The 12,718-nt window shown below is 46.4% G+C and overlaps 1 protein-coding gene across 4 annotated transcripts in view; it reads left to right on the top strand.

The window, feature by feature from the left end:
- CDA (cytidine deaminase) overlaps positions 1 to 12,718 on the top strand; it is a 33,888-nt gene that overhangs the window by 12,226 nt on the left and 8,944 nt on the right. For all 4 annotated transcript variants that reach the window (XM_011970328.1, XM_011970327.1, XM_011970329.1 and 1 more), the window contains one exon: positions 7,542 to 7,653. In XM_011970328.1, the coding sequence (XP_011825718.1) occupies positions 7,542 to 7,653 (112 nt within the window). The remainder of the gene's footprint in view (positions 1 to 7,541; positions 7,654 to 12,718) is intronic.

The following is a 12,718-nucleotide window of genomic DNA, read 5'->3' as shown; positions in this document are numbered from 1 at the left end:
GGCGACAGAGCGAGACTCCGTCTCAAAAAAAAAAAAAATTCTGACCTTAGCCCTGCCTTAAGCACCAAACCACCTCAAAACATGGCCTTCCTTCCTGCAAGGCCATAGAGAATCAGAAGAGTCCATCGTATCTCACAGGCCAGGATACATGTTTTGGCCTCCTGCCACCAGCCTCCACTTTTACCTTCTGTAAAATGGTGTTCTAATAGTATTTACCTTACTCCACAGTTAAAAGGGTTAACTGACATTATGCAGGTAAAGCGCTCCACAGAGTGCCTGGTAAGTGAGTACCCAGTAAAAGAAAGCAATTAGTAATACTGGCACTATGATCGTAGTGTTACTTCGTCCAATCTTATCATCATGGATTTCTAACTTAGCACCATCCCAATCTCTCTCATGTGTGTTTTGAAGTAAGCAAAGGCAATAGCAGAAGCAGAATTGGTTTGCCTGGTCAGATGACGCCAGCTTTCTGGGCTTAGAGAAGCAAAATAAAATTGCGCAGCATTTCAGGATGCAGTACGTGGACAAAGTCTTCCTTCCTTTTTTTTTTTTTTTTTTTTAGCTAGAAAATTCAAGGAAATTACGTGAATTTGTTAGAGGCTCCAAATACAGTTATTCCTCTGCATCTTAAGCAGCTGGCACTGAAGTGGAAAATTCCACTCTTTCAATAATGGTTAGCCATCTCAGCTCACACCATGCTGTGGTTTGAAGGTTTGCCTGTCCAAAATGCATAAGCATACTTTGGAGGGCTTCTCTTTTCAAATTTATTTATTTATATACATTTTTCGAGACAGGGTCTCACTATGTTTAATTGCCAATGCCACAGTGTTGGGAGGTGGGGCCTAATAAGAGGTATTTAGATCATGAAGGCTCTGTCCCCGTGAATGGATTAATACCGCTATAAAAAGGGCTTACAGGGTGACTTCTCTCTCTTTCACTCTCCTGCCACGTGAGGAATAGTGCTCCTCCCCTCCGGAGGATGCAATGTTCAAGGCGCCATCTTGGAAGCAGAGACTAGCTCCTCACTAGACACCAACCTGCCAGCAGCTTGACCTTGGACTCCCAAGCCTTCAGAATCATGACAAATACATTTCTGTCCTTTATAAATTATCCAGTCTGGGATATTACATTACAGCAGCACAAAACAGACTAAAACAGGCTGCTATAACAAAATACCACAGAGTAGTGATTTAAACAGCAGACATTTATTTCTCACAGTTCTGGAGGCCGGGAAGTCCAAGATTCAGTTCTTGGCGAGGGCCCTCTTTCCGACTTGGCCATTTTCTCACTATGCCCTGACATGATGGAGTGAGAGAGTTCAAGAGTCTCTTCCTTTTCTTATAATAGCACTAATCCTATCATGGGGGCTGCCCCCTCACCACCTCATCTAAACCCGGTTATCTCCCAAATGCCCCGCCTCCTAATAGTATCACATCGAGGGTTAGGGCTTCAACAGAAGAATTTTAGGAAAACACAAACATTTAATCCGTAAGGAAAACTGAGAGCCCCCTGGCTTCACTGTTCCAGGCCCAGGACATATCACAAAGCATGCTAGAGACAAAATCTCTGCCCTCAGAAAGTTTGTAATATAATAGGAGGAATTAGATAATGAAGACATTCATTTCAGGAGAGTCTTAAGTGCTATGAAGAAAATTAAAGCAGGAGAAATGGATAAAGAGGGTTGGAGGCAGTGGTGAAGCCATTTTAGATAGGTGATCGGAGAAAGCGTCTCGGAGAAAGTGACATGTGAGCAGAGCCCTGAGTAGGGTGAATAGTGCACAAAAGGGAAAGAGAGTTCCAGGCAGTAGGAACAACCAGTGCAAAGACCCTGTGGCAGCAGCATACTTGGTACCCTGGGGGAGCACCTGGAAGGGCAGCAGGTCTAGAGAACAAAAGGAAATGAGGGCCAAGAGGTAGCACCAGATCACTTGTGACCTCAGTACCAGATCACATATGACCTTGGCACCAGATCACGTATGACCTTGTAGTCATAGAAAGGATTTCAGGCCAGGCATGGTAATCCCAGCACTTTGGGAGACTGTAATCCCAGCACTTTGGGATACTGAGGCGGGTGGATCACAAGGTCAGGAGTTCGAGACCAACCTGACCAATACGGTGAAACCCCATCTCTACCAAAACTACAAAAATTAGCCAGGTGTGGTAGCACACTCCTGTAGTCCTAGCTACTTGGGAGGCTGAGGCAGGAGAATCACTTGAACCTGGGAGGAGGAGGTTGCAGTGAGCCGAGATTGTGCTACTGCACTCCAGCCTGGGTGACAGAGCAAGACTCCCTCTCAAAAATAAAATAAAATAAAATAAAATAAAAATAAAGGATTCCAAAGTGCCTGAAAGACAAGGACAGGACCACTGTCATACCTTGTCGAGAAGGCGCAGAGGGTCACATAGCCCTATTGTCACCAAAGCCTTTATTTTTATGCAATTGATAACAGCAGCAGCTAACAGCTGCTGACTATTTCCTCTGTGCCAGGCTTTGTGTTAAGTGCTTTACATGAGGGATCTCAATTTATTCTCACAAGAGGACTATGAGAGAGATTCTATCATTAGCATTTTACAAATGAGCCAGTGAGTCTCAAAGAGGTTCAGTCCCTTTCCCCAGCTCTCAGAGCCAGTAGGGCAAAGAGTCCCAGGGCAGAATGAAACCTCATGGAACCTCTTTCTACAGGGCGCTGTTTGAGTAGTGGGGTGTGTGAGTGTGCCCCCTGCCACGACCATCTTTCTCTGTCATTAACTGGCCTATTGACATGTTTTACACACAGTAAAGGAGGATTTCGCTCTCTGAGGCCTTTCTGAACTTCCAGTGCAGACACATGTGACTGTCCTGAGAGACTGGGTCTTCTGCAAGTATGGAAATGTGCTTTAATGGCACATCAGCAAAACCCAAGATCCGCGTACATCACTTTTGATGCGAAAAGTGTTAGCCTTTAGTCAGGGATGGGGCAGGGAAGCTGGAAGGGCGGGACTGGGAGAGTCACTAGACTTGCAGTGAGCCTGGCAGGGACCGTAATCTGGGAGAGAGGCAGAAACCAAGTGTAGGGATGTCAGTGAAGGTGGGAGTGGTGAGCAGATACAGTAGGTGAGAGTGGTGTTTAAAGAAAGTCATTTTCAGGGGCTGGGCATCATGGTTCACACCTGTAATCTCAGCATTTTGGGACGCCGAGCTGTGCGGATCACTTGAGGCCAGGAGTTCAAGACCAGCCTGGCCAACATGGTGAAACCTCGTCTTCACTAAAAATTAAAAAATTAGGCAGACATGGTGATGCACGCCTCTAATCCCAGCTACTAGGGAGGCTGAGATGAGAATCACTTGAACCCAGGAGGTGGAGATTGCAGTGAGCTGAGATCGTGCCACTACACTCCAGCTTGGGCCACAGATAAATAAATTAATTAATTAAATTAAATAAAAAGAAAAGAAAAAGAAAGTCCTTTCAGGTGAGGATCAGGAACCTGGCTGGGGAGACAAGGCGGGGAGCAAGGGACACTCATTCATTTATTCATTCAACTTTCATTGACTCAGCAGACAGACTGAGCAATAAGGGGCCAGTTATCTCAGCTATAATAACTACCATTTAAAAAAACAAAAGCTCTCAGGGTTGCAACTTCCTGATTGTTCCCTGCCCCATATTCCAACTGTATTAACTGATCTCTGTACAGTTTCAAATGATAAAAATACACATGAACTATTTTAGACAAAAGGAGGATGTATTGGTTCCTATAACTAAACCATGGGAAGAGCTGGAGTGTAGTCAGACCTCAGGGCTAACTGGCACCGGCCAGACTCCTTTCTTTCCATCTGTCATCTCTCATCCATTCTTCTGAGTGTCCATTTCAGCCTCCCTCATTGGTCTCTTCCATAATGAATGGAAACATGGCGGCCCACACTCAGTGTCTCAGAGAGAAACTGAAGTTCCCACGCCGAGATGAACTCTGATTGGCCAGTTTGAGTCAGCTGCTCATCTTTAAGCCTATAGCAAGGTCATAGGAGACAAGATGGCAGCTCCCATTTGAACTACATGCTGGGGAATAAAGTAAGGGTCATTCCTCAGGGGAAAAAAAGTAAGAGGTGCTAAGCTGTCAAAACAGTAGATGCTCACTGCAGTCTACCCTTTGGTGCTCAGTATACACGCCTGTTTTCTTTCCCAAAGCAGAACTCCGAACCAGCCCCCACCTAACACCATATAGCCATCCCATGCACCACTGTGACCACATTCACCCTCACCCCGACAAGGGACCTGCAGCTGTGGCACCCAATGGTGTCTAATGACATCCGTCAACTCTGGACATGAATGCCTGTGATCCTGAGAACAATGAGCTAAATGACTAATCACTCCTAACATGCCAATGTAAATAATGAAGGGACCAGAAAATATGTGAGGAAAAATATACTAGAAGATAATGACCAAATAATTCCCAAATGTGATCAACACAGAACAAAATACTGCATAATCACAATGAAGACTTGGACTTAGAAAAGGAGGCGTAGGCTGGGCACCGTGGCTCACAGCACCTTGAGAGGCCAAGGTAGGTGGATCACTTGAGCCCAAGAGTTTGAGACTGGCCTGGGCAACCCCATCTCTACAAAAAATACAAAAAATTAGCCGAGTGTGGTGGTGTATACCTGTGGTCCCAACTACTCGGGAGGTTAGGATGAGAGGGTCAGTGGAGCGTAGGAGTTTGAGGTTACAGTGAGCTATGATCGTGCCACTGCACACCAGCCTGGACAACAGAGTAAGATCCTGTCAAAAATAAAGGACAGGGGAGAGGAGGTGGGGGGAAGGGAGGGAAGGGAAGGGGAGGGGAGGGGAGGCTAAGTTGATGAAATAAATAAGAATACAGTGACTCAAACAAGATGGTGGCTTATTTCCCTCATCTAACAGACCAGGCGTGGGCTGGAGTCCACAGCATAGGAGATGCTTTTCTCTGTCCTGCAAAGTTGCCCTGGAAATCAGATTCCTTCTGACTAGGTGTCCCACCATCCCTAGAGTTATGTCCTCATCTGCATGTTCAAACTGACACACATCATCACACCCACATCATGGTTTTCTTTTTGTTGTGTTTTGAGATGGAGTCTCGTTCTGCTGCCCAGGCTGGAGTGCAACTGTGGCATGATCTCGGCTCACTGCAATCTCTGCCTCCCAGGTTCAAGAGATTCTCCTGGCTCAGGCTCCTGAGTAGCTGGGACTACAGGTGCCTGCCACCATGCCAGGCTAATTTTTGTATTTTTAGTAGACAGGGTTTCACCATATTGGCTAGGCTAGTCTCAACCTCCTGACCTTGTGATCCGTCTGCCTCGGCCTCCCAAAGTGCTGGGATTACAGGCGTGAGCCACCGCGCCCAGCCTCATCATGGGTTTTTATAGGCCAGACTTGTGGCTTCTTTGGTGATCCAATTCTATCAAAAAGTTAGAAACATCCTGATCTATTTGCTTCCAATTATTTCCATACAGAAATGCCACACCCAAAGATCCCTTCTGGACATGGTTCTGAAGCCTGCCAGCTCTCACATTTTCCTAACTAGCTCCCATGCCTGGCCCATCCCTGCTGCCCCATCTTAATGCTGGCTATTGTGGTGACTGAAACAACAGGCTGGGTGGGCAGATGACACATCACATCTTTGCCACAGGGATGATTCCCATTGCCAGGAAGAGAAATTTCAGTGGTAGGTACAACGGCCTGCCTTCCCGGTAATTGCAGGTGGAGCTTTACCAAATAACAGACTAGGAGGAGTCACCGTCTGGCCATCGTCCCTCATCTGTGTTTTCTCCTTTGCGTTGCTCAGCCACTAAGCCAATGTCACATATTTAGATTTTTTTTGTTCAAGTTGCATCTCACCTTCAGCACAAATGTCTGCATTAGCTATAGGTTACGCTACTATAGCAAACAGATTCCAAGATGCAGTGACGCAAACATGATAGAATTCTGTTTTTCTCTCACACAACAATTCCGAGTAGGCCCCAGGCAAACAGGCAACTCTGCCCCATGAGTTGACCAGGTTTCCAAATTCCTTCTCTCTCCTTGCTGCTCCTCCATTCCCATGGCCACAAGGTCAAAAGTGTCCCACTTCATCACCTCCACCTTCCAGCCTGTGGAAGGAGAAAAGAATGGAAGTAATAGGCAAGCAACCTCCTTACCAAAAGTATGATCCAGAAATTTCCCACATCACTTTGGGCCACATCCCATTGGCCAGAACTGAATCATGTGACCACACTGTGCTGCAAGGGAGTCTGGGAATTACAGTCCCTAGCTGAGTGGCCATGTTGGAATGGGAGGCACTTGTATTACTTAAAGGAAGAAATAGGAAATGAATACTGGGGTACAATTCCTATCTCTGCCTTAGGGAAAAAGGCAATTTACAAACAGTGGTACAGACCAAATACCACATCTTGCTGGTCAAGGGAAAACCCAGGTTCCATGGTGATTTGTTCGTAGACTCACTTCCCTGAATATGGGGACTTTCTTAACCAATCTGGTTATGCAAACATCTTGTCTCCTGGGAGCAGCCTTGGCTTACTGTACCCCAGAAACTACCCTGAGAGAGCCAATAGGAAGGACTCCCTTACTGAGAGCTGGGCCATCTTAGAAGCCCACATCCCATTGGAGGCCCAAGGATTGTTTTAAGGCTTGTGCAATCACAGGCAACTTGCACAAAGCTCGGGGTTTTGTTTGTTTGTTTGTTAGTTGATTTCTTTTTAGTTAGTTCTGACAGTTTGTTTCGCAACACAGCTGAAATAGAACCCTGGCTGAACTCTGACAGCCAGTACCTAACCCCCAAAATTTTGTCCAGGCTCAAACTTGGAATCAGGATCTATCTTAGTCCATTCAGGCTGCTATAACAGAATACCATAGACTGGGTAGCTTGTAAATAACAGAAGTGTATTGCTCACAGTTCTGGAGACCAGAAAGTCCAAGGTCAAGGCACTGGCAGATTCAGTGAGGGCCTGCTTACTCATAGACGGTGACTCCTTTCTATGTCCTCATGCTGCAGAAGGGGCAAGGCAGTTCTCTGGTTTTATAAGTGCATGACTCCCATTCCTAGGCTTGGTCCCTTTCATTCTGTTCTCATTATCTAATCGTTCCTCCAAAGGCCCCACTTCCTAATACCGTCACCTTGGGGGCTAGGATTTCAACATATGAATTTGATGGGAACACATTCATACCGTGGGGGTCTTAGATGCAGGTGTGGGGGCTCTACTTGTTTTTGTAAGCCTCAGCATCTCCCCTGGCCTTGACCTCTGCAGGGGTGATGCGGCTGCCTAATCTGCCTGTTGTGCTGCCCTGCTCCCAAGCTGTGCTTCATCATGGAGGCACTGGGTAAATTAAGACAGTGCCAGGTTCTTGGGAAGGGCCACTACCATGGACCAAAGAGTCTACCGGTGCCCCAAGTTGAATTGCCCTTTCCTTCTCCCCATCTTGTTTGGAGTAACCAGTTCCTTCCTGCTTTGGAATGGGGCAAGCCTCTTACTCAACACACGCAGCAGGAAGTGTTTCTGCCAGACTTACCACTGGACTCTGCTGTCTTCTCAGGGTGCAACATAGAAAATGCCTGCTACCCTCTGGGCATCTGTGCTGAACGGACCGCTATCCAGAAGGCCGTCTCAGAAGGGTACAAGGATTTCAAGGCAATTGCTATCGCCAGGTGAGTGGGAAGGCCCAGGTTGCAACAATATTCATTCATCTATTTAGCCAACATCTTCCTTACACATATTATTCATTCATTCATTCATCTGTCATATGTTTATTGTGGACTTCCTATGTGCCAGGCACTGTATAGGGCCCCGGGATGAGTGCTGAGGATAAGGAGACAAATAAGAAATGGAGTCTGCCCTCAGTGAGCCTGCAAGGCAGGTAAATAAGCAAGGCAACTCTCATACAAGGGCCAGTATGCCCCTGTTCCAGCAACACAAAGTGATACAGACTCCTTTCCTACAAGATACCACAGAAAGGCAGTCTTGAAACACAAAGTGGGGAGGACCTAAAAATCACCTGCTATAGACTCCCTTGCCACCTTTTTATAGCTGATGAAATTGAGGCCCAGATAAGTTGAGCAACTTTCCTGGGAGTTAGTGCCAGTGCTGGGATAAAACCCAGGTTCTGGAGTCTCACTGCAGGGCTCATTCCACTGTGTCATGCCGTGCTAGGAGATGGAACACTTTTCCCTGCTCTCCGCAAGCTGATGCTGGGATCCTGAATGAGCCACTCAGCACTGCTTACTCCTTCATTTGGCAACACTCGCCTCAAGGTTCAAGAACCAGGATACAAAATCAGCCAGGTAAACACTAGTTATGGTTCCAACTAATCAGAGTCCAGCCCAGGTTCTGGCTGAACAAGAGCCCCAATCAATGCTCCTATATGTCCCAAACATAAATATCCTAGTTGTCATGGCTTCCTCTCCATGGGAGCATGTTGAATTCTTGTTGGCTCTGGCCCTAGACTCAGTGGTTTCAGGATCCAAGCATGTAAATTAGCCCTTTTACTGGACTCCGTTATTTAATGACTTAATGTTGAATCGCTCCAGTGTGCACCTCTGCATTGTGTATGACAGTTTTCTTAACAAATTATTGATGCAAGAAAAATGACATGGGAAATGTTTATCCCACCCAGAAGGAGGCTGCATGCTTGTTGGTCTTTAGGAACATCTGGGTGCACAGGTCACATTCTATGAGGGAATTACCTCTTCACTCATAGTGGAATTAATTCCTGTGGCAGAGCTACAGCACCTTTCTGGCTAAAATGCAGAAATGCAGGGGTTTAGTGCAAGGTCAGTGGGGACTGTACAGAAGCAAGCCCACGTGCCTTTTGTAAGATCCTCAACTTTGCCTCAGTCTGGCCCCGAGGTGACCCGGCTTATTCAAGGTTTGTTTCTGAGTAAGTAAAGCCCAAGGTGCACTTAAGGAGAAGGGCCCCAGTATCCGAGAGCCTTCCCTGTGACCGAGGTGTGTCCTGGCTTCCTTAAGGCTTCCAAAGGAATAAATGACGTCGTGCTGAGAACATTTTGTGCAGATAGGCCGAGATCAGGATGTGAATTGCACTTTATGGAAAAAAAAAAAAAAAAAAAGGAGGGAAATAACTCAATTTCAAAGCTGATCCAAGAAAATAATGATATTCTAGGGAAAAAGAGGCCAAAGTCAACCAAAGGATAATGATGCCTTGCTCTGTTTAGAATTTTCCAAATGAGAGGCTTTTTCTCTTGGTCATTATCTACTTTCAAACACAAGGAACTGTCACTAGCAGTGATTAGCAAATGTCGTTATTTACACAAAACCTGCCATTTTTCCAGCCCCCAACTGCCGTACTCTGGGTATTCAGCCTGCATCAGTGTCCCTGAGTCCAAAATACACTCATTATCACACTCATGATTTGTTAAATTGAGAGCGTTTGTGGATTTAGAGGATGAATGAGAAGTACCAACTCCCTCATTAACATCAGATGGGTCTGAGCAGCCTCAGAGAGAACAACTCTGAGGTCTCTAAGGATGGAGACCACACTCAGGAAAGGTCCGTGTGTCTTACTGCTCATTGACAGATGAGCTTGCCCCACTGGGTCCCAGCTCTAATGATCAGAGTCAGTAGGTTTCCAGCCCATCGAGTCTGATAACCATGGCCTCAGTGTGTGACCAAGGTGAACACAAACCACAGAAAACTGTAAATAGCCAGCAAAAGGCGGGACAGAGTGAAGAGCAGGGGAGAGGGAGAAAGGGGGAAGCGGTGAAGCAGTAAAGAAACATCCTGAGGCAGCCAGCAAGTGCTCACTCAGTCTTGAGTCTCTCTCTTGGCAGGAACGTTGAGTAAGTTAGAAGCTAGGCTTCAGCATCAATGAAACCTGTTTCCAAATCCAGCCGCATTATGGACCTTAGGCACGCTGCTTAGACCCTGAGCCTGGCTTCTCATCTGTGAAATGGAGAAGACTGGTTTGTTACAGGGTCTCATGAAATGATTTCTATACAGTTCCTGACACAGGGTATGTAATACATTCACACCATTATATAGTTGTCTTTTTTTGTTTTTTTTTTTTTGGTTTTTGGTTTTGTTGTTTTTCTTTGAGAACAAGTCTCGCTGTGCTGCCCAGGCTGGCGTGCCATGGCAAGATCTCGGCTCACTGCAACCTCCGCCTCCCAGGTTCAAGCGGTTCTCATGCTTCAGCCTCCTGAGTAGCTGAGACTACAGGTGCCTGCCACCATGCCTGGCTAATTTTTGAGTTTTTAGTAGAGATGGGGTTTCACCATGTTGACCAAGCTGGTCTCGAACTTCTGGCCTCAAGTGATCCGCCCACCTCGGCCTCCCAAAGTGCTGGGATGATAGGTGTGAGTGACCACATTCAGCCTCAAACTATTACATTGTTTTAAAGTTATCGTTCTTTATTCTGCAAGCCACAAAACTACCAAAGGCAGAGTGTGTAGATTTGGGGTTCAAATCCTGATTCTGCCACTTTACTAACTTTGTGTCCTTGGGCAAGCCGTTTCGTCTTTCGTGATCTACAGCATGCAGGTGATAAGAGGGCCTGCATACCCCCGCCCTTACAGGGTTGTTGGGGGATTAACTGAACTAATTCACTTAAGGTCCTTAGCACAGAGGCGGGCACACAGAACCACCATGTACGGGTAAGCCATTAATGTTAACAGGCTGTCTCTACATCCTCAGTGCTAGGCTGCCTGGAAACACCATCCTGTGACTTGGCTGTTGAAGCCTACACCAAATCTACCTTCCCAGTGGAATGCACGCTTACCTCGAAATCCCTGATGCAGATCACCTTGTCCAGGGAGCTAGCCATTGGGTGGGCCACAGATGCCACAAGATTCAGAAAGGAGGCCAGACGTGGTGGCTCACGCCTGTAATCCCAGCACTTTGGAAGGCCGAGGTGGGTGGATCATGAGGTCAGGAGATCGAGACCATCCTGCCTAACACGGTGAAACCTCGTCTCTACTAAAAATACAAAAAAAAATTAGCCGGGCATGGTGGCGGGCACCTGTTGTGCCAGCTACGTGGGAGGCTGAGGCAGGAGAATGGCATGAACCTGGGAGGCGGAGGTTGCAGTGAGCTGAGATTACGCCACTGCACTCCAGCCTGGGCGACAGAGAGAGACTCCATCTCAAAAAAAGATTCAGAAAGGAAGCGGTGAGCTCAGCAGGGGTCAGATTACACAGGGCCTTACAGGCCATGGAAGGAAGGCTGAATTTCATTCACAGCAACTCTCCCATGGCCCTAACCCATGGCCCTAACCATGCCTTTGTTACCGCATTTCTGTGAAATTGTATCTACCCCTCCGGAGGGTAAGCTCCAGGGATTGTCTGATTGGTCTTTGTTGCTCCTTTCCCATGCTTGCCTGGCATAGAGAAGGGTTTTGGTCGACATGTGTGGAATGAAGTGAAAAATAACCCCCAAAAAGCGTAAGAGAGGCCCTGGCTGCAACACCTGTTATCCAGTAATTGCAAGAGTTCACTCAGCGTCCTAGGCAGGAGTCGCCACCCTCTCATGTACCCATGGGTTTTTCTTCTGAAGCTGGAAGCGTGCTCAGAGAGAACCCCATCTTCCCATGGAATAGAACCTTTCATTGACTGGACCCCCACATATAAAAGGTAGTTATGGTGAGAATTAAAGAAAATAGCACCTCGGCTGCTTTATTTTAATCATAGTATCTATCCCTGTCTCCACATGGTTGGTTGGTTAATCAGTTGCCTACCTCCCCTCACTAGTCTATAAACTCCTGAGCATGGTGAATTTTATCTGTTTTGTTCACTGCTGCACTCCTAGCACCAACGACAGTGCCCAGCACATAGTAGGTGCTCAGTAAATATTTGTTGGTTGAAATGAGACGATGCATATAAAATGCTTTGCTGAATGCCTGGCACATTCTAGGCACACATTATCTTTTTTTTTTCTTTTTTTTTTTGAGACGGAGTCTTGCTCTGTCGCCTAGACTGGAGTGCAGTGGCATGATCTCGGCTCACCGCAACCTCTGCCTCCCAGGTTCAAGCAATTCTCTGCCTCAGCCTCCCGAGTAGCTGGGATTACAGGCATCTGCCACCATGCCAGCTAATTTTTGTATTTTTAGTGGAGACGGGATTTCACCATGTTGGCCAGGCTGGTCTTGAACTCCTGACTTTGTGATCCACCCACCTTGGCCTCCCAAAGTGCTGGGATTACAGGCATAGGCACACACTATCTTAATAACAATTGTTGTTAAGATATAATAAGATGAAATATTAAATAGTACATAAAATACATAGCATATAATAAAACTGTATATGATAAAGTACTAAAATTATGACAAAGCTTACATAGTAAGGAAATAAATATCCAGCACTTAGAACAGGCGGTAACAATATGTATATAACATTCTAAAGTTTACAAAGTCTTCCATACACCTTATCTCATTTTATCTTCTAGCATTCTTACAAAGCAGACTCTTACAAAGCATCCACATTTTACAGCAAATAAATGAGCCTTGGATGAGCTAAAATGACTTAGTCAAAGTCACCCTTAGCAAAAGGAAGAGCCAACTAAGAACCAAACTTCCTGTGTTCTGCCAGGCACAGTGGCTCATGTCTGCAATCCCAGTACTTTGGGAGGCCAAGGTACAAAGATCTCTTGAGCCCAGGAGTTCAAGACCAGCCTGGGCAATATAGTGAGACCCTATTTCTACAACAAATCAAAAAATGATCTGAGTGTGGTGGTGTGTGCCTGCAGTCCCAGCTACTCAGGAGG

This window comes from Mandrillus leucophaeus, unplaced genomic scaffold (assembly GCF_000951045.1).
Source record: "Mandrillus leucophaeus isolate KB7577 unplaced genomic scaffold, Mleu.le_1.0 Scaffold944, whole genome shotgun sequence".
Taxonomy (NCBI): domain Eukaryota; kingdom Metazoa; phylum Chordata; class Mammalia; order Primates; family Cercopithecidae; genus Mandrillus; species Mandrillus leucophaeus.
This window is presented reverse-complemented; position numbering and strand designations above follow the sequence as displayed.